The 27,131-nt window shown below is 49.7% G+C and overlaps 1 protein-coding gene and 1 long non-coding RNA gene across 3 annotated transcripts in view; one reads left to right on the forward strand and one right to left on the reverse strand.

Moving 5' to 3' along the window:
- COL27A1 (collagen type XXVII alpha 1 chain) overlaps positions 1 to 25,009 on the reverse strand; it is a 141,635-nt gene extending 116,626 nt beyond the window's left edge. Inside the window, exons 1-4 of one of the 2 annotated variants that reach the window (XM_088177441.1) lie at positions 24,866 to 25,009; positions 23,458 to 23,755; positions 15,334 to 15,404; positions 8,843 to 10,260 (exon numbers count right to left, since the gene is read on the reverse strand). In XM_088177441.1, the coding sequence (XP_088033567.1) occupies positions 8,843 to 10,260; positions 15,334 to 15,404; positions 23,458 to 23,513 (1,545 nt within the window). In that variant the 5' untranslated portion in view covers positions 23,514 to 23,755; positions 24,866 to 25,009. Of the gene's footprint in view, positions 1 to 8,842; positions 10,261 to 15,333; positions 15,405 to 23,457; positions 24,010 to 24,865 lie in introns of those variants that run through there. The other variant, XM_088177440.1, reaches the window with a different exon arrangement.
- Positions 22,860 to 24,066, forward strand: LOC148221437 (uncharacterized). The gene is made up of 2 exons (XR_015808047.1): positions 22,860 to 23,043; positions 23,975 to 24,066. It is a non-coding gene; the product is annotated as an uncharacterized LOC148221437 (long non-coding RNA).
- Positions 25,010 to 27,131: the final 2,122 nt, after the last annotated feature.

A 27,131-nucleotide genomic window follows, 5' to 3' on the forward strand; every position in this document is an offset into this window, starting at 1 on the left:
GACCTGGGGAAAAGGGCCAATTGCAGCACCACAGCCAAAATTTCCCTTCAACTTATGCTATTACTGTAAAGGGATAAAAAGGCACACACAAAAACATCTGCGGGAGCACGTATTTCTGTAGAGTGGAGACAGAGCATCCCCATCTTTCTGCTGCAGCCTGCATTCCCGGGGTCACAGCTGTGTCTTGTGCTCCCCCTCTCCTGGAGCTGTGCTGTGTCATAGGGGTAACACAAATGTGTCCCAGCTCTGCATTTTCCTGCTCTGTCTTAGCACCTTGGCAAGGGAAGCACATTGTGTGTTCTGATCTCCATCAGCTGGACACGTGCAGCTCTTGGTATTGCAGGTTCCTACACGAGTTACAACATAATCTATGATTATGTGTAACCCCAGCACTTCATATTTTAGAGCAGCAGGTTATAAAATGTAATAAAATTGGTGTCAGTGTTGGAAATTCCTGAATACGGTTCTGTAGCAAAGGAAAGGTCGAGTCATACACATCAGAGTAGTGGGGGCTCTTGGAAGAGGGTAGGAACAAAGTGGAGATAACAGGAGCCCAGCTGTGCACTGATCTGAAACAGGTTAGGAAAAAATACTTAACCAATGAGGTTTGAACTCCTTTGAATTTGTTCATCTATTTATTCTTTCTTTCTCAATGGGCTGGAGAATTCAGATTTCTGGAGAGCCATCTGCAGCTCCTAATAACTCCTCAAAACTTCTTTTCCCCCAAGCCAAACATGTCTGACAAGAATAACTGTTAATTAAAGCGTCTCCCAGAGGATTTATATTCTGGTAGCTTGCTACAAAAGACAAGTTCCCACTGCATTCAATGAGGAGACACATCCAGAGCAGCTGACTGAAGGGTGTTTGGAAGGCAGCCTGAGCTCTCTGACTGCATGGAGGGTGGGACAGCAGGAGCCAGGAGCAGAATTCCACAGGGATGGAGGTGCAGTGACTGGAGCAGGTGCAGGATGAGCCCCGTGGCCACGTTCTGGCCTTGCTCCCTCCCCACTGGGTCATCCCTGTGGGATCTCCTCCCTGCACAAAGCCAGGCTGGCCCTGCTGCTCAGAGCTGCTCAGGCTGGTACTGCCCATGAAAAACAAAAGCTCATGATCCCTAGAGCAGCTCCCAGGAGTCATCAAGGGCATGATTCACTAAGGAAAAAATCCCAGGAGAGCCCTACTCTAAATCTCATGCCCAGGAAAATATTTTGGAAAGAGAGAATTTGCCTGAACCATACAGGTAACCCATGGATAAATACTCCTCTGATATTACCAACCCTCCCACGCATAAACAACACATTAAATATAAAAGTGATCTGTTTTAAGAGCCGAACTTGGCACAGTAGAAACAAGAAGTCAAGGAAGGCATAAGCAAAGCCCAGTGTCCTCTGCACTATAAATTTATCAGCACAACAAATAAATCATAACTTTTTACCCCTGTGGTAAAGATAACAGAAGGCTTGTTTTACAAGAGCCTACACAGCACAGACCAGCTGATGTCCCTCACTGTGACACTCAGGGATGGACTTTTGTCACCATATGACCCACTGCTGTGGCCAGCCCTGCCTGCCCTGGGCATGTCCAGTCTCCACAGCGTGGGACACTTCGTCTGACCCCTCTGCCAGCTGCTTCTTGCTGCAGAGCACAGTATTACTGGTCTTTGTATTAACAACCCTCATTGATACAGCTGACCCTCATTTTAGCAATATCCCAGTGTTTTAACCTGCCATTGTGCCAGCTCAGGGCCCCGTGCATAATGCAATTATACAGCTGTGCAAATAGACACGTAATTGTAGGGTTTTTTAAAATCTCATGTATAATTGTGCTCCAGAATCTCAGCTTTTATTAAAAAAATCCCCCTGGCCTTTTAGTTGGCATGATAACTATCAAACCATGAACCCGGTGCAACTGAAGCAGCAAGAGTTTTAATAAAGTTTATCAGAGATTAATCTAGGTCCTTAATCTCTCCTCCACCAAAACCCATCCCTATTTACACCCTTAAAGAAGTAAAAGAGGAGACGGAACTGTCTGAGCACGGTGTTCCCCGTGTACCAGAACTGAGGCGCAATTGTACTTGGCCACTTGAGAAAAACCTTCTCCAAAAATGTGGGCTGCTCAGAACAGACTGAAACTAGCACAAAAATAAGGTGAGAGTTAGCACCAGCACTGGAGTGGGAATACAGAGTTGACAGAAATTCTTCTAGCTGGAAAAGCACAGAGCAGTACACAGTTCAGGAGTCCCTGCCACTGTGCTTTGATTTGTCATCCCTTTAGATTTATTTTGTCCTTTCTTGAGGAGTAAGAGGGACAAGGTAATGGTGGGATGACTGGCTAAAAGGTGCCAGGTACTGCAGAAGGTAAGGATGTGATCACTTTCAACTTTGAAGCCAGTCAAGGTGGAGGAAGAGGACTGGGACACAAGCAGTGGTGAGAAGTGTCACACTGTGAGAGCACTTTGTGCTTCTGACATTTCCCAGTCCCTTGGTGGCTGGGTTGGATGGGCCATGGGCTGTGCCTTCCTAGTGACCCATTTTCCCCCTGCCTCTGTATCCCCCAGCCCCTGCTCTCACACAAGAGCCCCAAATCCCACAGCTGGCTTTGCCTGGGGAGAGCAATGCTGAAATGCACTCGAGGAAAATGTGCATCCAGAGAGGCAGCCAGAGGAGAATGGGCCTGGACCAGGGCCCAGCTACTTACAAATGATGGATGCAGCCCCACTTCAGGCTCAGGGCTCCCCAGGGAGGGCAGGAGATGTCCATCAGTGACCTGCCCAGAGCCTGCCTGGGGTGATGCCCACACAGCCCCTGCCCTCACCAGAGACAGAGACACCCTCACCCAGCTCAGATCACACAGAGCCTGCAGGGACCTCTCCCCTGTCCCTTTAGGGAATTTCACCAGGAGCAGAGGGGAGTGCTCCAAGGGGCAGGAGATTTCCTGCTGCTGGCAGCAGGATGAGGATATCAGGGCTCTGCCCCTGCCCTCCCATCACAGGGGCTGGCAAAGCTGAGGCTCCTCTGGTGAGCTACTGCTCCTGGCACTGCAGATCTTGTCTCTTGGCTCCTCGCCTGCTCCTTCTGCAAACTGATGGCAGAGAACACCCACCCTGTTATCACACAAAGCAACATCAGAGATCAAGGAGAAACTCAGCAGCAGCAGCAGCAGATCTCTCTCTCTTCTCAAGCCAAACAGCTGAGCTGTTAACCAGCCTGAACAGTTCCTGAAGCAGCTCATGGCAGCCACAATCAAGTTTAACCCTTCTCAGTTTCCCACGGTAGCATTAGCAATGATGACCGATCCCACCAAATGATTATGGGATTTATTCTAAGCTGCTGCTGGGAAACTTTCTGGTGCAAAAGGGACTTTTTTTTTTTTTTTTTAATCTTAGCTCTCTGAGATTCAAATTGCAAATGGAAAATTAAGTGAACTTGTCTGAAAGGAAAATACATCAGACCCTGAGGATAAGGGAAATCTTGCCATTTCCTCTTGCTGCTAATTTCTACTTCTGCCTCTCCCACACTGTGACCCCCCTCGCACTGCTTCCTCTGCCCACAGCAGTGCTGCAGGGAGCAAGGTGCCTTCTGAGCTCCAAACTCAGCAAGGCCAAACCTGCTGTGGAAGGTTTGAATTAAAGCACACTGAGTACAAGAATTGGTGCTGGAAATTGGGAAATGACTCCTGAATCAACTTGGTCAGATAGCAAAGGATTCCTGTAATTGTTTCCCCAGGGGCGAGTACTCAGCCTGGCAGCAAAGAGCTGAACTTTCCCAGGAAACCATTAAGCTCATATTCTAGGGCACACTGACAGATGGATATATTTACTTTAGGGTCTTCCCAATATATTTCTGCCCAGCCACTAGTGCACAGTTCTCCTGTGTCCCAGAAAAGTCTGGTTCAGAAGTGCAAAACTCTGCTAGGACTGAGGAGAGAAGAGAGAACATTCTTCTTTCTCAGGTGCTGATGCCTGTGGCAAAAGCCAACTTACAAAGGAGTCCAGGAAACACACCAAAAGCTTCTCCCCACATTGGCACCATGTTCTGAGTAGTGAGTGACATTCCCCCTGCAGATAAATGACCTGAACTCTTTCCTTCCAAGAAGAAAAGAAATATTCCTACAGGAAAAATGGCCACTGCCACAAATCTACCCTTTAGCCTTGTACATCTGGGAAGCACCAGCAAGGAAGGACTGAACAGCTACAAGGCCAGCACTGGAATTCAAAATTCCCTGCTCAGGAGAATAGAAGAGGAGAAAAACCCTCATCTTCAACAGCCTGCCAACCTCTCCTCACCTCCCCGTCATTGCCAGGCTTCAAAAACTGCCTAAAACAAAGCTAGATTTTTAAAGGGGAAAAACCCCCAACACTTTGGTTACTTTCTTCTCCAAGGCAGGCTTATTGTATTAAAATTTGGACACGTCTGGGTTTCAACCAGTCTGAAAACAAAAAGCCCTCATAATTCTGGCAGGAGTGGAGCTGCTGGTGGAGAGCCAGCCTTGTAACACGATTTCCACACCAGGCACAGATGTTTGCTCTGCTCTGTGCAACACCTATCACACAAAGGTCCTTGTCCACAACTGGGCTCCTCACAGAGCAGCAGAACAATACACAACAAAACAGGAGTGTTCCAGCTCGATGAAAGCCACTTTTCTATGGAGATATTTCAGGAACAGGCTCTGCACGGGGTGCTTCGGACACTGGAGCAATCCCAGACCTTGGAAGGCAGCCTGAAAGGCTGGGAAGGAATAGAGGGATCACCTACTCTACTACTCACTTTCTATTTTTAAAAATTTATTAAAACACTTGTGTGTATTTGTACAATCCTAGATCCTTTGCAGCACATTTATCTCAAACACACTGTCAACTATCTCTCTTCAAAATTAACTTTATTTTACACAAATAGACCTGTCTGATACTTGGTCATTTGCCTGCAAGGTTTCCCTTCAGAGATATTTCTGGTTAAATCAGCAAAAAAATTTGATCCAATTACGTGAGCAGGGATAAAACTTTCCCCATGCACTATATGAAGCATGCAGTCCTGTTTTTTATTATTAATGACTCATTCATTAATAGATACTCAAACATGTTGTGTGTTCCTTAATTTATCATGGACTGGCAGCTTAAATAGCCTTTTCTGGTGAGAGAAGGACTGGAAATAGGCACTTCATATATTTTATCAGCGTTTCCAGCCACCTCTCTTCCCTGCCCACTGATTGAATTGGCTGGGATTGCTTCTTTAGGGAAGGAGCTGGGCTCCAAGACAAACTGCTCGTGTGGAGGATGGCAGCTGGAGCAGTCTAGACTGGGGAAACACATGTGCCTTGCAGAGAGGGAGACAGGCAAGGAGGGAGGGAGAGGAGCTGCCTGCCAGGCTCCACCACTGCCTCTGACCCGGGGCTCCTGGCCCTGGGGATGGAACTGAGGGCTGCGAGCCCCCCGTCCTCTGAATGGGGTATTGGGGGTACCCTTGAAACACACTCCCTGTTCCTCAGTGCTTCCACAGCCTCTCAGTGATCCCAGCCTGCACATTCAGCATAAGGGGTGGCTTTCTTGCTCTAAAAAGAACCCCTAGACTTGTCAAGAGGCTTGGCTGTAGGGAGCAAAAAGCTACGGAACTGCAGCTTTACATAGGAGGAGAAAGGTCTGGCTGAGGGTATGCTGTGCTAGACCCCAGCCACGCCAGGGAAAGGGTTTAGCACAGCCTTACCTGGCAGGTGGTGCTGGTGGGCAGGGGAGAGGCTACAGTAGCCCCCCAAAATCTCCCAGCCAAACCTGCTGCTGGTCTAGACAAGAGGTGACACTCCCTCCACTGGAGGGTTCAAGTACCCATCACAACACAGCCTTGGCTCAGGAGTTTGACATGTTCACAACAGACACTGTTTCTCAGCATGCATTTTTCTTTTGAGGGGGGTTTTAAGCTAATTCCAGCCATGTGCTGGGGTCATGCTGCAGGGCCTGGAGCTCTGGAGCAAGGCTGGCTGAGGTGCTTTGGGCAGTGGGGATGATTCAGAGGGACTTTTGCCAGCTGCTGAGTCAGTGCCGCGGTACTGACTTCGCACGATATCTGGGTGTTCCTTTTGTTATTTCTCCCCTCCAAAAAAACCATAGAGCTGACATCCCAAATGCTTGTGGTTATTAATGGTTCCCAAGAAGTTTTTCTTTTTTAAGAACATATTGCCCTCCCTCCTCTAGCTGCTCAGCAAACCAAACACTCACGGAGAATGAATGCTCTGCCATGAGTTGCATGTGGGATGCAGCATCTCTGTTTTCTTATGCACAGCATCCAGGTGGTCCTTCAGGACAGATTAATACATGGAGGGTGCTGAATTTTCCTCCTAAATAAATCCTTTCAGTCCTTTGCTTACACTCCTCTAACCATCAAACCCATTCTCTATTGTTGGATGGGGCCTTTCTGCACTGCTGAGATTATTCCATGGGTTATTTTAGTAGAATTCACAAAGCCTCAACTGCAGACACCACAGAGCCTGATCCACCAGTGCCTTGCACCATGGCTGCCATTGGGATGATCAGGGTGAACAGTAGTCCTTTCTCTCTAGGTGGATAGGTTCTGTGCCTGCCAGTCTGCCCAGGAATCACAGCCAAGGTGGCCCCAGTCCTTGCTGAAGAGGCAGAAGGCATTTCCACCCCACACACCCCCCTGCCTGGGTGACAATCTTCCTGAGGAGACCTCGTATCAGGCAGCAACTGGGAAAACGAATCAATCACCTTGTCCTTGCCTCGGTGTGCCAGACAGCAGATGACATTCCCAGCCCACAGCCTGCCCTGGCCAGGCTGGGATATCACTGACCTCACCAGGAACGCCTGCCCGGCAGCGCGGCGATGGCGCCAGGTAATTACTCAAGCACAGAACATTTATCAGCACTTGCACTGAAACATGCTCATCTGGCCATGGACGTGCTGCATGAATTTCTCAACATGTCATCCCCATTCTGATCTTTTCTCCTCTTTCCCTTCCCACGTCAGAGACATCCAAGGAAGCGTGGTACAGAGATCTCCGAGTGAGTCACAGGAGCTGTTGAGCAGCGTGTGGCAGCCAGCTCCAGCCAAGCCATAACCTTTCCCTCCCTGAGCCCTGATTTTGTTTCCAGCAGTCAAAGAGAATGAGGCCAGACAGAGCCTCAGAAAGTTCTCCTTTCCCTCGGTTCAGGACTCCAGTTGTTCTCAGACAGGATGGAAAAATCCTGCCATCTCTTCCCTCAGCCCTCCACAGCCTGAATCCATTTCTTTGCTATGATTCACAAGCCTGAGAGAGATTTTCCACTCCAGTTCAATAATAAGCTCTTTACATTGCAGGGGCTTAGAGCTTGGTCACCCTTATGACACTTGAAGAGCAAGAAGGTGGCAGAGGTCAGGATTTTGGTGGGCTTGGAGCAGGAATTCAGATTCACCCCTTAAAGCTAAGTGATGTTTTAAGGGAAATGCACAACTGCCGAATTTCTTCTCTTGGAAACACGCCTGAAATGACTCTCCACAAACACAGAAGCCTGCTCAGAGATCAAATTGCTGGAGCTTTTTCTGCCTACTCAGGGATTTATCAAAACTTTTCCAAGCACCAAGACTCCATCCAGGGATGGGTGCCTGTAGTCTATGCTCAAGCCCTGCCCAGGCATCACCTTCACCTGTCCCAGGGCAGGAACCTGGGAGCAAAACAGCCCCTGGTGACTCCACAGCCAAAGAGCAGGGAGAGAGCTCAGCACCCAGCTGTGAGATGGGACAGGAGGAGACACAAAGTGCTAAACTCCCACTGAGGACTTGGGGAGCCCAACCATTCCACTTTAGGTGTTACTTCCACCAAGGAGCAGCTCTGCAGAGACAAACTCTGGTCATTCCTTACACCAGCCTCAATATTTCCGTTGTAAACTCTTCTTTCACTATTTTAAGAAGTCAGCTGTAAAAATTCCCTCTAGGCTGGATCTTGGCAACCAAAGGCTGTGTCTGGGAGAAACTTATTTTACATGTACAACCCCTCTCTCCTATTGACAGTTTGGGTTGGAACACCAAATCCCCCTAAAAGTTGGCCAGTTTAGAGATCATGTTTGCAATTCTCAAATTTGAAAAAAAAAAAAAAAGCTGAAAAGAACAGCCAGCAGATAATTAGTGGGGCCTGAGTGCCTTTAGCATTACAAAATGTGTGTATGTTCTTACAATGGCCAATACATACAACCTGAAAGGAGTTATTTTTTTTATGTGGAATGCAGTAGTTAAATTTATAAAGGAAACTTTTTGCATGTTTTAAGTGCAGGCTATGAGAAATAAAAAACAGAACAAAACACCCAGGCAAAACTTATACCATAAAAACAGATGAGACTTTGTTTAAAAAAATAAATCCTGAAGCCATCTCTGCACTTGCTTTTGCTTGAACAGGGCACTTTTCTAGATTTGTGAATATCAGATACAGATCAAATTAATAGCTAGTGCCAAGAAATAGTTAACTTGGGGCATGTTTATAAGGCATCTGGGGTTTCTATGGAAGATGACCAGAGATAAACCAAGGTTGTGGAAGATATCCCCAACCTGGCCATTAAAATTTTAGCCAGCAATTTAAAGTAAACAAAAGTGAGATTTCTCTTTTCATTTTTTCCCTCCCCTTTCTTGTTTAAAATCTAACATTAAGCAGCAACTTTAACCACAAATATTTCACGGCATCCACCATCACTGAACTCTCAGGCTCAAACTGAGATTTATGCTAAAGTTGTGATGATCAGGAATGCAGCCGTGCTTGGCTGCCACACTGAGAGAAACTTCACAGTAACCCTTGGGGCTTGTGGTCTGCCAGCCCTGGAGCCAAGCTGTGACTGGGAATAGCCACCACAAAGAGCCTGAACATACCTGAGGTCCTCTGTCTCCTTTCACTCCTGGATATCCCAATAAAAATGGAAATGGAGTGGGTCCCAAGGGCTCAAAGACTGGATAGCCATCGGTGGCAGCAGGGGTTGTGAGGTTGTGAGGTGCCCTGGCTCTGGAGCTGGGCCAGACAGAGCCCAGGGGTGGCTTGGTGCTCAGCAGAGGGATGATGCTGGGATCCACTCTCCTGCTGGGGGATGGCTTCTTTGGAAAGGGCCCACGGCTTGGGGTCTGCTTCAGGGTGACAAGGTGGACACTGCTGGTTGTGTTATCAGTCACCCTCCTCACTGGCTGTACAGTGCTGGCTGGTTCAGGGGGCTCAGCAGTTGGTTTTTGGTTGGTCTTCTTTTTGGTCTCTGGCTTGGACTCCTTCCTGCTGGCCGTGACCAGGCTCGGGCTCGTTGGTGGGGCCCTTTTGGTGGTGGGAAAGGGAGATTTGTCCCTGTGTGTGCTGGGAGTGGGCTGAGACACCCTGAGGGCTGTCCCCGTGCCCCGAGGGGACGGGGTGGGTACCTGTGATTTGGTACCTGACGGAGCAGCTGGGGCCACTGTGACCTTGGTGGCTTTGGTGGTCAGTCTCGGCCGTGGTGGTGGAGTTGACAGCACTGTGAGGGTGGTTGCACCTGAACCCCTCGTCTTGAGGGGTGCAGTGACCCTGCCAAACCCCACGGTTGGGGCAGCAATGGTCAGGTTTTTCAGACCCTGCAGCGAGGGCTCTGTAGGCTGTGGGGCACTGGGGGAGGCACTGGGATCCCTGGGCAGGACGGGGATGAGTGGGGGCAGGTTTGGCCGGTAGGTATCTGCTTGCCTGCACTGTTTTTTCAGGTATTTACAGTAATGATGAGCTGCCTTGGCGGAAGGATAAATATCAAACTGGCAGATGGCTCCTTCAAACTGCACCGAGTGCTGGCTTATCTTCCCAAAGAGGAAAGATCCGTGAGGATCCAACACCTCGTCCTTTTTAAAATGCAAATCCGCATGTACTCTGCGCTTCCCACAAGAAGTAAATAAAGTGACTGTCTGGCCACGAATGTTGATGGCCATGTTGTGCCACTGGCCATCGTGGACATTGTAATCAAAATATACAGAGCGCTTGTGGCCCACGTACACGATGATCTTCCCGGGCACAAACTGGACCCCCAGCTGCAGTTTTTTCTTTTTGCTCCTGACAGCAAAGAGAAAGGCGTTGTTGATGCGGTGGGAGCAGAGGCTCAGCACCAGGAGCAGGTCAGAGCTGGAGCCTGCGGGGAGGAGGGTGCTGAGCGGAGCCTCCACACGGGCTCGCTGCGTGAAGATGACTCCTGATCTGAAAGGAATGACTCCCGCAGGAACTGCACGTGAGGAGGACCAGCCACTCGATGGCCTTTTCCCTGACAGGCCCAGTCTCTGAAGAACATCCACATCTGAAAGGGAAGCACAAAGGTGATGTGAGGTGCCGGGTGACCCAAGGGCTGGATGGGTGTGGAGGGAGGTCAAACCAACCCATGCACAAAGGCAACGGGATACAGGAAATCCCAACTCACATATGTCATCTCACCCTCTCACATTCACATTCCCATAACCAGCATGGAGAACTCACAGCTCTTCTTGCATCGTGTGAGGAGCAAGTGCATGCTTCATGTGATTACCAGCCAAAATTTAATTAATTGCCAAAATGCATGAGCTCCATGATGCATATGGTGAGTTCTCCTGTCCCACCAGGGACCAGCTCAGATGTTCTGGAGGGAGCTGACCTCACTACAAGGAAATTTCCCACTGAGCACCACTAGCCTTCTTCCTGGGATTTAATTCTGAGTACTGACCACACAGCTGGAAAGGAATTCGAACAACAGACTGAGCTGGGATTGCAAAATTTTATATCCCCAGAGGGCAAGTAACAAAACTTCCAAAGGGAGCAAAAGCCTTGTATCTGTCTCTCTCCAAGCTAGCAAGCAGGAGCTTTTGATCTTTGGAGAGTTTAGGGAAGCACAGGTGCCTCCCAGCATGAAAAAATTGCACCTAGATTTCACTGAACTGCTCAAGGTTCTCAACAGCAGTACTTTTTTTCCCAGCAGATCACCTTACAGCATTAAATTATTTTAATAGGTTGGAACCAGATTTGGTTTGTGAAGAGCTCAGAAATTGGTTATGGCTGCCACTGAGCAGTGGAGGTAGGATTTGCCTCCTGTATAATGTCACCTAGGAGCCAGGTGCCTTGCTCAGGACAGGAGGAGAGGGATTGATGCCCGGAGGACCTTTGTCCCCCAACTCCAGGAGGAATTTGCAATGGACAGACCAGCAGAACTCCTTGCTTTCTGCCCCTGAGCTCTATCAGGAGTCACTCACAGCTCAGATTAGCAGGCAACAGCAACACAAACTGGGGCCAGCTGGCAGCAGCCTCAGCTGAATTACTTAACTGGAGAAGATGCCGAGGTCTACGTGAGCAAAGCTGCAAAGGTAAATGTGCCCAGACCTGAAAAAGGTTGAGCAGCTAAAGGAGCTCAGCCTGGAGGAAAAGGAGGCTCAGGGGAGAACTTCTCACTCTCTACAACTCCCTGACAGGAGGTTGTAGTCAGGTGGGGGTCAGCTTCTGCTCCCAAGCAACAAGAAATAGGATAAGAGGAAAAGCCCTCAGGTTGTGCTGGGGGTGGGGGGAAGGGGGTGTTAGAATGAAGAGGAGGAAAAGCTTCTTCACCAAAAGGTTTGTAAGGTATTGGAAAAAGCTACCCAGAGAAGTGGTGGAGTCACCATCCATGGAAATGTTCAAAAGGCATTAGATGTGGCACTTGGGGACATCTAAAGGGTTAGTGGTGGGCTTGGCACTCCTGGGTTAACAGCTGGATTTGGTGATTGTAAGGGTTTTCCAACCTGAACGACCTTGTGAAGGTGATCATGATTCCTGTGACACTGGCCCCGCTGGCAGTGAGCCAGGATAACTGCACTTCCTGGACCAGCCAACTCTAACATTTCAGTGCTCTTTGGGGAAGCCAGTCAGGGCTGTACAACCCAAATGCTAATGCTACAAGGCAAGAATTTAACACTCAGAAAGGTGGTGGTGCCAATCATGGCTAACACCATGCAATTTTCTGAGATTAAAAGTAAATCAACAGTCTTCCAAAGGAAAAAAAATCCCAAAAGTAGCTCCTTCTCTAAAGGGGCCTCGGTATCTGGCTGCTTTCACCCTTAACTATTAGATGTTCTGCACAGAACACAATATTTGGAGATCTGGCACTTAAAGAGCCCCTTGGTGTTGGCCAGAAGGTTTGTAGACTCGAGCAGTCTGAGACCTGTAATGCTGCTGGCCAAGAAGGGAGAAGAATGATGAGAAAACCTCTGTTCCTTGACTTTGGCAAAAACCTCAGCCATTTTTGTGTGTAAGAATGAGTCAATCAGTATTTACGTTGCCTGAGTTTAGCTTTATTCCCACCTTCCTTTTTTAAAGAAGTTTGACTCATTTTCTAGCAGACACTACCCTGGAGAAGGTGTCTCAGATGTAGAAAAGGATGGAAATGTTGCCACTCCGTGCAGAGGGGTAATTTACTGCACAGCACGTTCAAGTGTTAATGACAGCACATGTCCCAGACTCTGAAATCCTTGGTCCCCCTCTGTTTTTATTCCACCTTGTCCAGCAGGTCTGTGTCTCACCATAGCCTTCCCCTCTGCACTGAACAGAGGAACCATGGCAGTGTCTTCATTCTGGATAATCTCCAGAGCCCATGAAACAGCAAAGGCCAAAGCCTGGCTTTAGTGAACTGAAGTGGGACCCTTGCCACAGACTTCAAAGGCATCGGGATTTATCCCCAAGGAAATAAATTCACCACTTAAGCAAGCAGCTAGTCTCCAGCTTCCAATTCCTACGTGTATTTTTGGGTTCTCCCTCAGAGGCAGACAGGGGCTGTCTCTGCTAGAGATGCTGCACACTCTAGGAGTTATTTATTAGGAAGCTGCTCTGCAAAGACCTAAGGATGTTTCCCTGCTCAGAGGATGCTGCTGCTGTTTGCAATCCCAATCCAAGTGTCTCGTTAGCAACGGCATCCAGGAGTGCTTAAGGAAAAAAAGCACAACCCAAACACTCCTGCCTCTCCCTCAGAACCCGCTAAGGTGGAGCCAAACTCTGGATGCCTACGCAAAATCCGATTAAAGTCCTCACTCAGGACACGTATGTGGACTTTCCAGCACCAGGTCCAGGCACAGAGCTCAGGGCTCCTGTGCACCCAGCCCATCTCCTCTCCATCCCATCTCCTCTCCATCCCATCCAACTGTCCTGGGCTGTTGGGGCACATCTCCTGGGACACAGGATGTCATCAACTAATATAAAATGCAAGGTAATTCTGACTTCCTGAAGCAGCTCCAAGTTTAGCAGTGGATTTTTTCCCCTTCAAACTTTTTCCTCTGTGGATTTTTCCATCAAAACACATTATTTAAAAAGAACATTCACTTAGAGCTGCCTGATCCCAGGTGCCTCAAAGTTAGTAACAGCATTCCTGTAGCAACATTTGAGCAACTGGGAAAAATTGAGAGAAAAACTCTTCTTTCAGGCTCTGTGCATGAAGTGAGATACACAGAGATTCCTGAACAGCCATATGATCATCTCTGAAAAAGGGGAAAAATATTTTATTGTTCTCCTTCCCATCTCTTTCTTTCCCTCCCCCTTTCCCCACACAAAAGGCTGTATAAGACAAAGAAGCCAAGAGGCAGGAGAGGAATAACTTGTAGCTTCCCAGATTCCAGCAGCCAAGATGTGATGCCCACAGCTAAAACTGGGTTGAATAAGTGCAGCAGTTCCAAAAGTTACTGCCCAGACCCTTAGTCAGCACACAGCAAATGAACTCACAATCTTTTGGATTTGTAACACTTCTGGAAAGATCATCCTCTCTGTTCCCTGATTTTCCAGCATACAGGAAGATTCCTAATCCTTAGAGTAGCAGCCACAGTGTTTTCAAAAGCCCACAGCATTGGCTTAATTTCATCTTTACACCAACCTATGAACAAGTTCTTACTGCTTCTGAATCTCATGTTTGAAAATTCTGGGTGATAATACAGGTTACCAATGTTTTCTTACAGCCTTTACTTCCTTGGAAGGTTTTATCTTCTGGTACCCAGAAGGAAATTCTCTCTCTCATTGGGTGGAAACCAGGCAAGACTTTAAAAATTCTTTTATCACAAAGAATGTATCTCAGAGGGGAACTTTCGACTGCACCAAGGTGAACACAATGAGACTGAAATTAGAGAGTTTGCTTTAGAGTGATGGTAGCAAAAGACATGGCCCCATCCCATAATTATCATAGGAGTAAAATGATGGATAGAGGTGAATCTAAACAGGATATTATAATCTACTTGAAAAGCAAGATGCCAAGACACAGTATTTGTTCTGCCTCTTTACGAGCTGACATAAAACTTGCTCTGAAAACTGCTTGACTAAGTAATTCAGCCAGATGTTCACCTCCTTTGCGTGGAGGCAGAATTTGGAAAATATTACATTTTTCAAAATTGCTGATGGCAGGGATCTATTCTCCCCCCCCCCCCCCAAAGTGGTCCATGGGCTGGCTGACAGCTGAATGTTGACCAAATTTCTATTTTTCCTTCATGTTTTAGAGACTGAGAGGAGAGCCCTGGAGCCTGCTAGTCCACATAGTGTTGTCTGCTGACAGCAGGAGAAGCTGTTCACTTCCAGCAAATACCCACGTAGAGCATCCATGTGGGAAAGGGGCTGCTATTTTAAGAGAAAGCTCCTTTACAAACAGATATTGCAGAGATGATCAGCACCCTCTATCAGCTGTTAAAGATGAATTAGTTTGGGGTTTTTTTGATGTTTTTGTTGACTTTGAAGCTTTTCATCTCCTTTTGTGTGGTCATTGATAATTGTACCTCAGTCTAGGCCTTGGCAGCACCAGGGAGGTGATGCCTGGAGAAGGGGTGTAAGGACAGGCTGAAGGTGTCACTCCCCTATAGAATATTCCCTTACAACACAGGGATTGATATAGCCATTCTATTATCAACCAATCCTGCTGGATTTTCCTCCCTTAAATTTGCTTTACCTTTAGAATTCACATTATTCCTGTATGTGTGTATATGTGACATCTCCTGTGCTGGCAGGGGCACACCTGGGCTGCACCAAAGTCAAGGAAAAATCTGTCAGAGACATTTAATTCCATAAAGCCCCAGTCTCAAGGGGCAGTTTCTAAAAACAGCTAAATCCTGGCAAGTGCATGTAGATGCCAGTGACATTTTAGACACAAAGTGCTTCACTCCTACCAGTTCCAGCAGACAGACAGACTCTGACAATCCTGGGGGACACATAATCACCTGTACAAAACCTGGTCTTTTTGCCAACTGTTAACTGCACCATCTGTATCATCTGTACTGCAGCTATCAGCAATAAATGGATCTAACTGTGCACTGGGCTCAGACATTGATTGTTATAATCCTACAATGGTACCAAACACTTGGCTTTAACTTTTGTTGAAAGAGGAGAGGAAAAAAAAAGTGTAATTTACCTTCAGAATTTCCCTGTGTGAATCCCAGGAACCAGGTAAAACACAATATAGTCCAGAGAAAGCAGAATCCCCTAAAATTGGAAGAGAAGAAAAAAAATAATGCATTTTTTCAACAGCAGTGACAAAACCAATTCCATTGTTAAAGGTCTTCTCCTTGATCCCAAGTCTAGCAAAGCCATTGGCAGCATCAGCATGACTCCAGGAAGTCTCAGATTCAGACTGAGAACTTTTTTTTTCTGCTTCAAAGTCATCTACAGCCCACTGAACTTAGTGGAAAGGTTTCCCAATGGTATTAGGAGCCCTGAACAAGGACCAGCCCAGTGTTTTGAGAGGCAGGGTCATCACTGCTGGGTCATCAGTGCCTTTGCTACTGCTACTCTTTGGCACTCACCCACCTAGCACAGACCACCAGAAATGCAAGAGAATGGAGAAATCATTCAAAGCTGGGAGGGCTAAAGCCCTGCCAGGAGTGCACGTGCAGGGCTGTGGGGACACGGGTAGGGAAGGGGCTGGCACTCAGTGCCTGTCACCTCAGAAAGCAAATCCTGAGTCCTAAAGCTTTACTGTGTGCTCAACAATAGCCTAAACATGCAAAATCCTACAGGGATCCGTTTCTCTTTTTACACCCAGATGAAAGATGGGGGCAGCTTCTAATCCCTCAGCACGCTGTGCTGAGCCACTGAGAACCTTCTCACAGGTCTGCTGTGGCAGCAAAGCTTAGACAGTGGGAGATCCACAGACTTCCAACCCTGTGCTCTAACAGACCCTTTCATGCCTGAGAGGGAATTTGACAAACCTCTCTGTTAGCTCAGCTTTAAGCCTTCAAGTGCCATTGAAAACAGCTGCGTGGGGAAAAAAACCTTTTACCAGAAAGGTAGCTAAAACTCCCCCTTTCCCCCATCAGCTTCCTTGATTTGTAGCCAACTAAAGAACATGGGAAACTCCTTGGTTAGGCTCACTTAAAGCTGTCAGTGGAAAGTTTGAAGCCTGAATTCCCTCATCTTCTTGAGAGGATATTTAACAGCTTCATCAGCAAAGGCTGCTGGAAGAACAGACAGAAATGTAAACTACAGAAAGCCCTCAGCCAGGAGACAGCAGTGTGCAACATCCACAGGTTGTTCCTCACTCCAGCCCAGCCAGTGTGAGCACTGGGCTGTGCAAAGCCATGCCAAAGAGCAGCTCGCTCATCTCTCCACATGTGACACGAGTCATACATCAAACCACTCTTCTCCTGCCATTGAGCCTCAGCCTTAGCCTAAGAAAGCATCCTCTGAGACAAGGTATTACCCTGGGCCAATCCTCACCCCGTGCAGGAGACCCTTTCCCACAGCTGAAACAAAGCCACAGTGATTTACATCAGTGGGGAAACCTGGCCTTGAATGTAAAAATCCATCCACAAATCCAGCCACTAACTAATATTTTAAGGCTTGAAGAGAAAAAAATACTGGAGCGGTCTCACATCAATTGGGAAACAAATGAGCTGAAGCAATCCATGTCCTCCTTTTCCATCACCCTGACACTGGGCTGACATTTCAGGAGCTCTGGGACTGCTTTAGTTTATGAAAGAACAGCCAGGAATAGCCCAAACCTGGTGTTCTTTTGCCAAGTCCTACAACCAGCCATATCCTAACCAGGAAACCCTCACCGTGCTCCAGAGATCTCCAGTGGGGAGCCTTGGTTCTTTTCAAGAACTTCATCCCTTGGGATACAACTGTTGGGCTGAAGACACTGCCAGGTCCAGGGAGAGCTGCTGTCCCTTCAGGGACTGGAGGAAGGGAGCAGAATAGGATGATTCTTCATGGCCACCTCTGGCAGTATTTTATTTGGTGTGAGAGAGGCTAAGATCCACTTTACAGGACAACCTGAGTTTCTGTGCTCATCTCCAACAGAATTTAAGATGTGCACACAATTCCATGCGTGCATGGAGCAAAGACCTGACTGGGTATCATCAGCTGGGCTTGGCTGCCTGATGGGAGCACAGGAGGAGAGGGAAGGATCATCACCAGCAGCAGTGCCAGGCGTTAAGGACCTGTGATCTGCTGAGGATCAGATTTGGACAACCACTGCTGCTCACAACACACTGAAATCCACCTTTTTGGTTTTGCTTGAGGTGTACCTTCACAAACCAAACTCCCTGTTGATTGGCACAATGAGGAGAACAAGTCTTGGGGGGAAATCCAGCACGTAATTTCACTCCAGCGCCACTCTGGGGCTGTAAAGGAGACGAAAGCACAGTGTGGGATCCAGCTGGCCCCAGCCCTGCTCCTGGACCCCTCCATGGCCAACACCGAAAGAGCTGAGAGCGGGGCCGGGTGCCAAAACACTGAAGAAAAACACTTTGGCAAAATTTACCAACTTAATGGAAAAAGCAAAAGCAGCTTCCAAATGGCAGCCGTGTGAGTGATGGGGCTGTTAATTATCCCAGGATTTTTAATGCAGGCTCTTTTTCCGTTACAGCTCGGCAGCGACAGAGCTGCAAAAGCAGCTTGAGTAGCAAGAGTAAAGAAGATTTTTCTCCTTATATAGAGCTATCAAACCCACCTTGCCTTTATCTCAGCTTCCTCCCATGAGCAGTGATTTCCACTAAGAGGAAATCAAGAGGTACCACTAAAGATGTTTATTTCTTTTAATCGCAGGGACTGTGAATACCACAATGAGGATCCTGGCCTGTTTGCCTAGAGAAGAGAATTCTCTCTGAGGAGAGAACTAAGGGCACCTTCCAGTGCCTAAAGGGGCTCTAAGAGAGATGGAGAGTGACTTTGGACAGGGACATGGAGGGACAGGACAAAGAGGAAGGCTTTAAACTGAAGGTGGGCAGATTTAGAATCAATATTTGGAAGAAATTGTTCCCTGTGAGGGTGGTGAGGTCCAGGGTGCCCAGAGCAGCTGTGGCTGCCCCTGGATCCCTGGCAGTGCCCAAGGCCAGGCTGGACAGGGCTTGGAGCAGCCTGGGACAGTGGGAGGGGTCCCTGCCATGGCAGGGGTGGGATGAGATGAACTTTTATGGTCCCTTCCAACCCAAACCACTGCTGCAGTCTCTGGGTGTAGAGGTGCCCCACAGTCAGCACACATGATGTGGGCTCACGTGAGCCTCAAAGGTTTTCCAAAGCAGACACAAACTCCCTTTATAGCAAAATGGAGTTACTGACCAAAGCTTAATTTTACTTCCCTACTTTTGGCAAACTCCTGTGGATCAGTCCACGGGAACTGAGCAGTGCCAGAAGTCCAAGGAGAAGAACAACTGCGAGGGACAGAAGCACAAACACCCTTATTCCCTTCTAACCAGACAAGTGCTGGAATGAAGCCCTGCACTGAATTAAGGACAACAAGAACACAGTAGCCTTCAGGGTAAACTTGGTCACAAATTAGCCTCAAAGAAGTGCCAATTTGACAAAGCTGAGGCAACCTGTAAAATAATTGTGATCAGCTAATTCCCGCATTATTTCTGGAATTGGTTTGGAGCAATTTCAGCTTTTTTTTATTAAAAGGTTTGCCCTGCCTTAAAATAAGAAGTCCGAATGATTTTGACATCTTGTTTGTTTAGGTGATGAGTTGAAGCTGAAGGAAATATTTCAAGGGCCCACGGCAGCATTTAATTTTTTATTTTGCTTTCTCCCTCATTTACAGTGGGGAAACGGCTTTGAAAAATTGCAAATATTACTGCAAGGTGGAAAACCAATTCCCCACCACGTTTCTCCATTCAGGTGTATTTCCTTTCTGTTCAAAAGACCACAAAGCCAGCTGGAGGCTGAAAATTGCTTTTCAAGAAAAGCAAATCTGCATTTCTAGCTGTAGATCAGACAGTGTATCTTAAAAAGGAGAAAATGCACATGTGGCTTAAGATCCTTTGCACGTGACTGGAGGTGATATTCTGTAAGACACCCAAGCAGTTTTGACAGACAACAGGAAGCAAATCACAACCTATTAAATAAGGCTTTAAATTGTACTGTGCATCGATTCCATCCCAGCTTTTTGGGGTAGAAATCTTATTTTGTACCAGTAACCTCCTCTGTGGAGTTTCTGGGGCATCTGGAAATGATGGTGTTTCTCCACTCCCCCTCAATTTCTGGCAAGAGCAATGGAAACACACAACTATGTAGATGTCCCCATATTGACCCTGCTCAGTTCTTTGCTGGACCTCTCCTGCAGCATAAACGAGGTATTGACTTACACCTCCAGGCAAGGATTCTGTACACAGGCACTGCTGCAAACCCCAGAGTGATAAGGGCAAAGGTTCTGAAATAACTGAAATACTATCAGTTTTTAATCCCCATTCAGCAGCTACATTTTTAAGGGAAAGCACTGAACAGGCAAAGAGATATGGCCCGTAGAAATCCATTCTTAAGGTCTTAAAAATACTAAGAAAATAGAGTGATCTAGAAAACTTCACTATTAAGTAAGGAAAAATGAAATCCCTATTCCTGGAAGTGTTCAAGGCCAGGTTGGATAGGGCTTAGACCAACCTGGTCTACTGGAAGGTGTCTCTGCCCATAGCAGGAGAGCTGGATCCATAAAGTCCTGATATTTGTTCATCTGGCACCTCTAGCCCCTCTTAGGACTTCTCCAGGAGAGCCATCCTGATGTGCAGTGCACGGGAGGTGGGGATGAAGCACCAGCACAGCCAGGGTGAGCTCCTGCAGACACCTCAGGCCTTGTCCTCTCAGGGGTTTAGGTTGGCATCTGCAGGCAGAGGGCTGAAAGGTCCCAAACTGCTGGTCCTTGTCCTTGTCCTTGTCCTTGTCCTTGTCCTTGTCCTTGTCCTTGTCCTTGTCCTTGTCCTTGTCCCCCTGACTGGAACTCGAGCTGTGCATTCAGTGCACAGAGCTGTCCCAGAGCTGAGCCCTGCTGGTGCCAGCCTGCTCCTCACCTGAGAGATGCCAGACTGATATGACCCAAACACGCTCCCAGCAGCTCCCAGCAGCTCTCCACAGAGGGGATCTTCCCTGGGAACCCATTGCTCAGCCTCCCCTTCACTCCCATCCCTGCCTGGCTGGGATATTGACTTTGCTGCTGTGTGAAGTGACAACACTCAGTGCTGGCCCTGGCCTTTGTGTTCTCCAGTAACTGGAGCCCTCGACAAACAGAAGTGCTAAGCTTGATCTGTCATCTAACTCCTTTTTTGTCCTTCCAACAGACGCCTTTGCATTCCTTCATTTTGTGAATGGGGTTTGGCAGAGCCATATAGAATTCCCCATTGTGTCAATTTGCACTACAGTAAAAGCACCCATCTTTTCTACTTATGCCCCCAACAAATTGGCAAAGAAAGGGAAGGCGAAAAAAAATCCTCACAAACCCTGTGTTTGTCCCTGGGCAGAGATTTCTGACAACCATCTCACCACAAACCTGGGCAACCTTCAGTCAGTATCAGAATCTCCATGAACAGAGATATTAAGCAGGGCAGATTTTAACCCCTCAAGCCATTGCAGAAAGGGGGTGAAGCTGGAGATTTATTTTAATAAAACACAGGCTCAGAGAGACACATGGAAATAGCAGGAGAGGGTGGTGCTGGACTATGACCCTGTCTATCCCTCATGGGACACATCTCCAAGTGCAATTGCCTCCTCTCAACCCCCCAGCACACACATCATTTTCTACCCTATTGCTGAATTTGTCCAGCAGTGCCACAATCTGTCCCCAAACCACCTGCCCAGCTTGCAAGCAATCCTCTTTTCCTCGTAGAAAGGATCCAATGCCTCCCTCCAGCCCTTGCAGGCCTTCCCATGTGCAGTGCAATGCAAACCCTGCCCTGTGTTCTGGGGGGCCTGAGCTCACCAAAAATGCATCAGCAGAAATGACCAAGAGGGGCACATTAAGCTTGAAGAGCCTGTAAAACTTTGTGTTCTTCTGGTTTTACAAACTTTGGCAGCTCGAGTCTTCGAGCAGACTCTGTGACAGCTGCTCCTTGCCGGGGGAGCCCTCCCAGTCTCACCCACGGGTCTCCTGTACAGCTCTGCAACCACCAACGCTGCTCCAGAAGAAGCTGCAGGAGAGCTGGTACAACAAGAGGGAACTCCAGGAATGCACCAGATCATTCCCATCACAAACAGCACAGCTCTCACCTACCCCATGGGTGGCCTGGTGAGCCCAGGGATGGGCCAGCCCGGGCTCAGAGCCCTCTCTCCAGGACTGGTGAGCCCAGGGATGGGCCAGCCCGGGCTCAGAGCCCTCTCTCCAGGACTGGTGAGCCCAGGGATGTGCCAGCCCGGGCTCAGAGCCCTCTCTCCAGGACTGGTGAGCCCAGGGATGGGCCAGCCCGGGCTCAGAGCCCTCTCTCCATGGCCAGTGGCCTCACGGACTATAGGGGTGCTGGGATGCACGGCGCTCTGCCAAGCACATCAAACCCCAGCACCAAAAATCCCTTCGGGAGATGATGCGAAGGGCAACAAGCGACCTCTGCTGAGGAGGGACTGGAGCAGCACACGGGAGGGGGACAGGCCGGGGAAGACCCTGGAACAAAAGGCGCTCGTTTGGAGGCACCAGGACAGCCCAAAGGCACATTCCCCAGGGCACTGCCAGGCTCAAAGCCCGCAGCCGGGCTGTGGTAGCCTGGGACACCCTGACACACAACCAGGCACGGACGGCCGGCAGGCTGGGAGCCACGCTGCCTGCTCCTGGGTCCCTCCTTCCCAAACCTGAGCTCACATGGGTCTGATTTGTCCTCAAGCAGGACAAATCCTGGGACCTGAGCAGCATCTCCCTGTCCTCATCTGAGCGTGATCAGGGCCAGCCCCTGGGCCAGGCTGAGCAGCTGGGGCTCTGTTAGAGGCTGTGCCTTGTGCCAAGTGTCTCTGCAGCACCGGAGCCCGTCCCCTCGCTGTGACACGCTGCCCGTGCTTTCAAAGGAACCTTTATCTGTCTGCTCCCCTTTGGGCTGATCCCTTTCTGTCGCCAGCCACCCTTGCACAGTCCCAGGCGGTTCTCCCACACCATGCCCAGCACTAGAAAGGTGTAACTGGGAGATGCTGCAGTCACCAGCGCCTCCAGACACACCACAGCCACATCTACACAAAACAAGCCCCCAGACAAAAACCCCCAAAAACCCCCCACGCCACAAGAACCCTAAAGCACTGAGATTCAGTCCTTTTGAGTATATAAACACACAGAAAACTTGTCAAGGAGAGCAGCTGCAGCCCCTGGGAAGGGCTCTGGGCTCTCCGTGTAACTCCACACACACAGGCTGAGCCTCCAAAGGGAGCTGCACATTCATCCATCCCCCTCCGTCTCTGGAAAAGGGGCGGCAGCAGGGTGACCCCGGGGGTGGAGGGGCTGCCCCCAAATCCCCTCGCCCCGTTCCCCTTCTTTCCCCCATCTCCCAGCCCAGCCGAGCACAGGGATCATGTACACAACTTTTTCAAACTGCCAGGCAGAAGAATCCCAGCCTTTCCAAGGGAGTGTCGGTAAATCATCAGTACATCCGACAACGCAGCCAGCGGGATTAACCCTTTGCGGGTTCCCAGGAAAATAATAACAACAACAACAAAACCACCAACAACGACGCGTTTAACAATGAAAATAGTAAAATTTGGCCGCAGCTGTGGGAGAAGGGGGACGGGCAGGGTGTGTGCCGGGATCTTTTCACACACACACACACACGCGGATGGAGAGGGAGCAGCGTTTTGTGTGTGCCGAGCACATGAGGAGCTGCCAGCGCTCACCTCCGCCGTGCCTCACCCTCCGGGCTCCCCCAGGTAGCCGTGTCCCGAGGGACAGGTGAGGAGAGCATCCTCATGCCGGGAGGGGCTGGGACCCGCCGTGCCCGGCACGGTGAGGGGTGCGAGGGGCATCGGATCGCCCGTCCCTGCGGCTGCCTGGGGGCTGCATTGGCGAGCAGCTCCCGGGGCTGCGAGCCCCTCTCCCGGGACGTGGGGACTGGGGGGGGGGCTCCTCCTGGATCCCCCCGTACACCGCAGCCCCGTTTCCCCCTCTCCCGCTCCGCAGCGTGGCCTCCCTGCTCCCAGCCCATTCTCCTCTCCAGACCGGGAATTTTCACATCATCCCCTGGCAGGGAGAGGAATGTCTTCCCGCACCGCGTTCCCAAATCCCGGGATCCCGCGGCTCCCCGGCACCCCCGGCCCGCCCGGGATTCCCTTCCCCAGCGCCGGGAGTAGCGGAGTTTGTACTCACCCCCTGCCTGCCGCTGTAGCTCTGAGTCTGGAGACCGGCTCTGATTCCGGCTCCATCACGTTTAGTGCATTGTCTCTTTCGGGCAATTTTTGCGGCAATCCATCAGAAATCGGGGGACAAGGCGGTTTGTGGGTACATCCTTCCCAGGAGCTCGGCTCTGTGCCTCGCTAAGGGGTTCAGCTGTGTCACAGACACCCCTGGCCCGGACGGCTCACTCCTTCCTCCTTCTCTTCTGGGTCCTTTTGCTTACACAGATCTTTTAATCCCATTTAACTCCCTCTCGGCAGACTGCAATTACCTTGGAAAAAGGAGAGAGAACACAAAGTACACTCTAGGAAGCCAGGCTGGCCCATGGTCGCTGGATTTCTTGCCTTTTTTTTCCTCTCCTTATAAATAGTGCAATTTCTGTGATCTCTGATTCCCAAAGTCCGTGATTTCAAGTGTTTTTTCTTAGCTGTTACTTTTTTTGTTGTTGGTTGGTTGGTGGTTGTAATTATTATTTTTATTTGCAATGCAGATGTGCCTCCCACCCCCCAAGGATCTCTCCTCTGGACTTAGAGAGAAGAGGAAAAGGCAGATTTTGAGAAATGAAAATTATTTAAGGATGTCCTTACTGCCTCTCTCTGCTGCCCTCCACTGTAATAGCGAAGCATTTACGAGAAATTATACAAAATAAATAAATAATTGGGGGGGGGGGGGGGCGGGGAGAAAAAAGAAAAAAAAACGAAAAAATTCTTTTGGCCAGGAGAGTGGTGGGGAAAGAATTGAAGACCCTGTCCAGACTCCAGGGAGGGAAGCGTCTCCTTCTTTGGGGAAGCTGCTGATGGGAATTGCAGCCCCCTGCACTCACCTGTCCAGGGCAAAGGGTCCCAAACCACCCGTGACCCACCTTATAAAGTACCTGACATGGATTTTCCCTCGGGATCAGCGCTTGGTGGAGTTGGGAGCCTGTGCATGGGACTCAGGCTTGGAGGAGAAAAGTCTCCCATGCCCCTGTTCCCCCTCCTAGCGCTGCTCTGCGACCCCAGGGCATCTGCAGAGCCCCTCTCCTCCTCCCAGCCCCACGGGATGGAATCTGCATCCCGGAGGGCAGGAACAGGGCCATGAGCTTTCCTCTGCAGGGTCCATCAGAACAAGCTGGATCCCAATTCCCCTTGGCCACCTCTGCCAGGAGAGGGGACTTCCACAAGCGGATAAAACCTTCATCCCTGCTTCCCCTCTTCATCAAAGTCCCACACAGCCAACCTGGAGCCCCAGGGCGACCGGCAGGTCCCTCTTGTCCACAGCAAACCCCGCAGCTCCACGGGATTCCCTGAGGCAGGTGGGGACAGCCGTGCCAAGTCCTGTCCGCACCCCTGGGTGCCCCTGCCCTGCTCCCTCCCCCTGCACCTCTGCCTCGGGCACTTACTCTGCAGCGAGCTGAGAGGCTGAGCAGCATCTCCGTGCAACCCCATGGCCCTGGGCATCCATTTGTCCCAGCAGCTCACGGCAATTGCTACTTCTTAAAAAAATAATAGTAACAATAAAAAGAATTAAAAAAAAAAAAAAAAAAAAAAAGGAGGAAAAAAAGAAAACTCAAACAAAGCCCCTTCCTCCCTCCTTCCCCTTCAAGGTGTCTCCTGCGCAGCGAGCCCGGGAGAGGCGGCCGGGGTGAGGGGCCCGGAGCCAGCCGGGGCTCTCTGGGGTCCCCCCAAATTCAGCAGATAATCCTTCCCCCGGGGCTCGTCCCGCTCGGGCCGGCGCTGCACGCGTGGGTCATGGATGCTGCAGGGATCCAGGAGGGAAGCGCGGCTGGGAGCGGGCGCTGGGAGGGACATGGATGTGAAAGAGGTGGAAGTTCTAAGGCTGCCCTTGTCCTTTTAAATAGCTGCAGCCCGGGGACTCCGGGCTGGCGGGGGTGCCCCAGGTATCCGGTTTCAGCAAACAGCAGCTAATGAGCAGAGATCCAGCCTCCGAGGGGCAGGATCAGCGCTGCCGGCGGGCAGGGGGGCACCGCGGGCACCCCACCAGGACGGGAGGGGAGGGTCGGGGGCTGCGTGGTCACTGCAGGGCAGGGGACAGGGCTACAGGACCCCCAGGGCAAGGGGACAGGGCTGCAGGGGCTACTGGACCCCCAGGGCAAGGGGATGGGGCTACAGGGGCTACAGGACCCCCAGGGCACGGGGATGGGGCTACAGGGGCTACAAGATCCCCAGGGCAGGGGGATAGCGCTACAGGACCCCCAGGGCAAGGGGACAGGGCTACAGGACCCCCAGGGCAAGGGAACAGCGCTACAGGACCCTCAGGGCAAGGGGATGGGGCTGCAGAAGCTACAGGACCCCCAGGGCAAGGGGACAGGGCTACAGGACCCCCAGGGCAAGGGGATGGGGCTGCAGGGGCTACAGGACCCGCAGGACAAGGGGACAGGGCTGCAGGGGCTACAGGACCCCCAGGGCAAGGGGACAGGGCTGCAGGGCACAGGGCAGGTCCTGCTGAGCACCCAGCCCAGATCTGCTGTCAAAGCTGAGCCTCCACAGAGGTGTCCTGTGTCTTACAGAATTATCCCCTGAGATGGGGAAGGGCTGAAGCACCTCAAACCTGGGCATGGGCACTAAACTTACACACTGCCCATGTAAAATACACAGCCACAAACAGGACCCCACATCGACCCACCAATTACCCGAACTCGAGGCTAAAGGGGAGTGATGTTACTTCATGTTCAGACTGGAAAATTCAAGGACCACTGGCCTGACTCAGCAATGCAGGATTCACTCAAAAACCTGATGTCAGAGCGTGGCCAAAAGTAGAGGTTTCCACCATAAATCAGATCTCCTCTATGACATCTTCTGCTACCAGGCATGCTAAGGGCTTCTCTCCCTTAATGCATACATTTGGCTTAGTTGTGGTTGCTTGCTGGGGCTGTGGTTTTGCATCTCCCAGTTTCTATAGGCAGAAAATTTTATTCATACCTTTGCTCTGAAGTATCTGTATTTTGTTTCCTTTCTTGCTGTAGCAGATGAAGTTTTAAGCAGCGACAGCAAAACAATTTTAAACAAGCAGGGTTGGGACTGGGGTTAACTCACAGCCCCACAGTTCCTCTGTCCTACAGAAAACCTTCTCAGAAGGGTGCAGGCTAAGTTACACATCCAGATACTTGTAAGAAATTCCTATTCACAGAAAAATGTGTCTCAAACCCCTCTGAAAGCCCAGGAACTCAGATAACCCAAACAGTCCAGCTTTGAGGACTGTGACTTTAGGGACAACAGGCAGTGACACAGCTTGTCAGAAACACCATAAAATATCTATTTTCCTTAGTTATTTTTTCCCCCAGCTGTTTTTTCCATGTTTCTCAGTCACACATTCCTCACTGAGAAACATATTCTAGCCATGCTGAAGTGTTTAAGATAAAGCTTTAATCAATTAACAAAACCCCCAACTTTGCAAATAATCGTGAGTTAATCCCTCTGCTATTGAATACACCTTAGATTCTCCTGCTTATTTCTACCTTTTCTCTCTTCTGAATGCAGCAAATATTTAGTAAACTCCCTTTCCCTCAAAAAAACCCAGACCTCACCCTACCCAGAAAGGAACAAGGCCTGGATTTTCAGAGAGAGGGACAAAAAGGAAAGGAAAATGATGTGCTGCATCTTTTTGCAATGACTTATCCAAAGTGAATGTGCACAGAGGGCTGGGAA

The sequence above is a fragment of the Sturnus vulgaris genome, chromosome 22, assembly GCF_052056855.1.
Source record: "Sturnus vulgaris isolate bStuVul1 chromosome 22, bStuVul1.hap1, whole genome shotgun sequence".
Taxonomy (NCBI): domain Eukaryota; kingdom Metazoa; phylum Chordata; class Aves; order Passeriformes; family Sturnidae; genus Sturnus; species Sturnus vulgaris.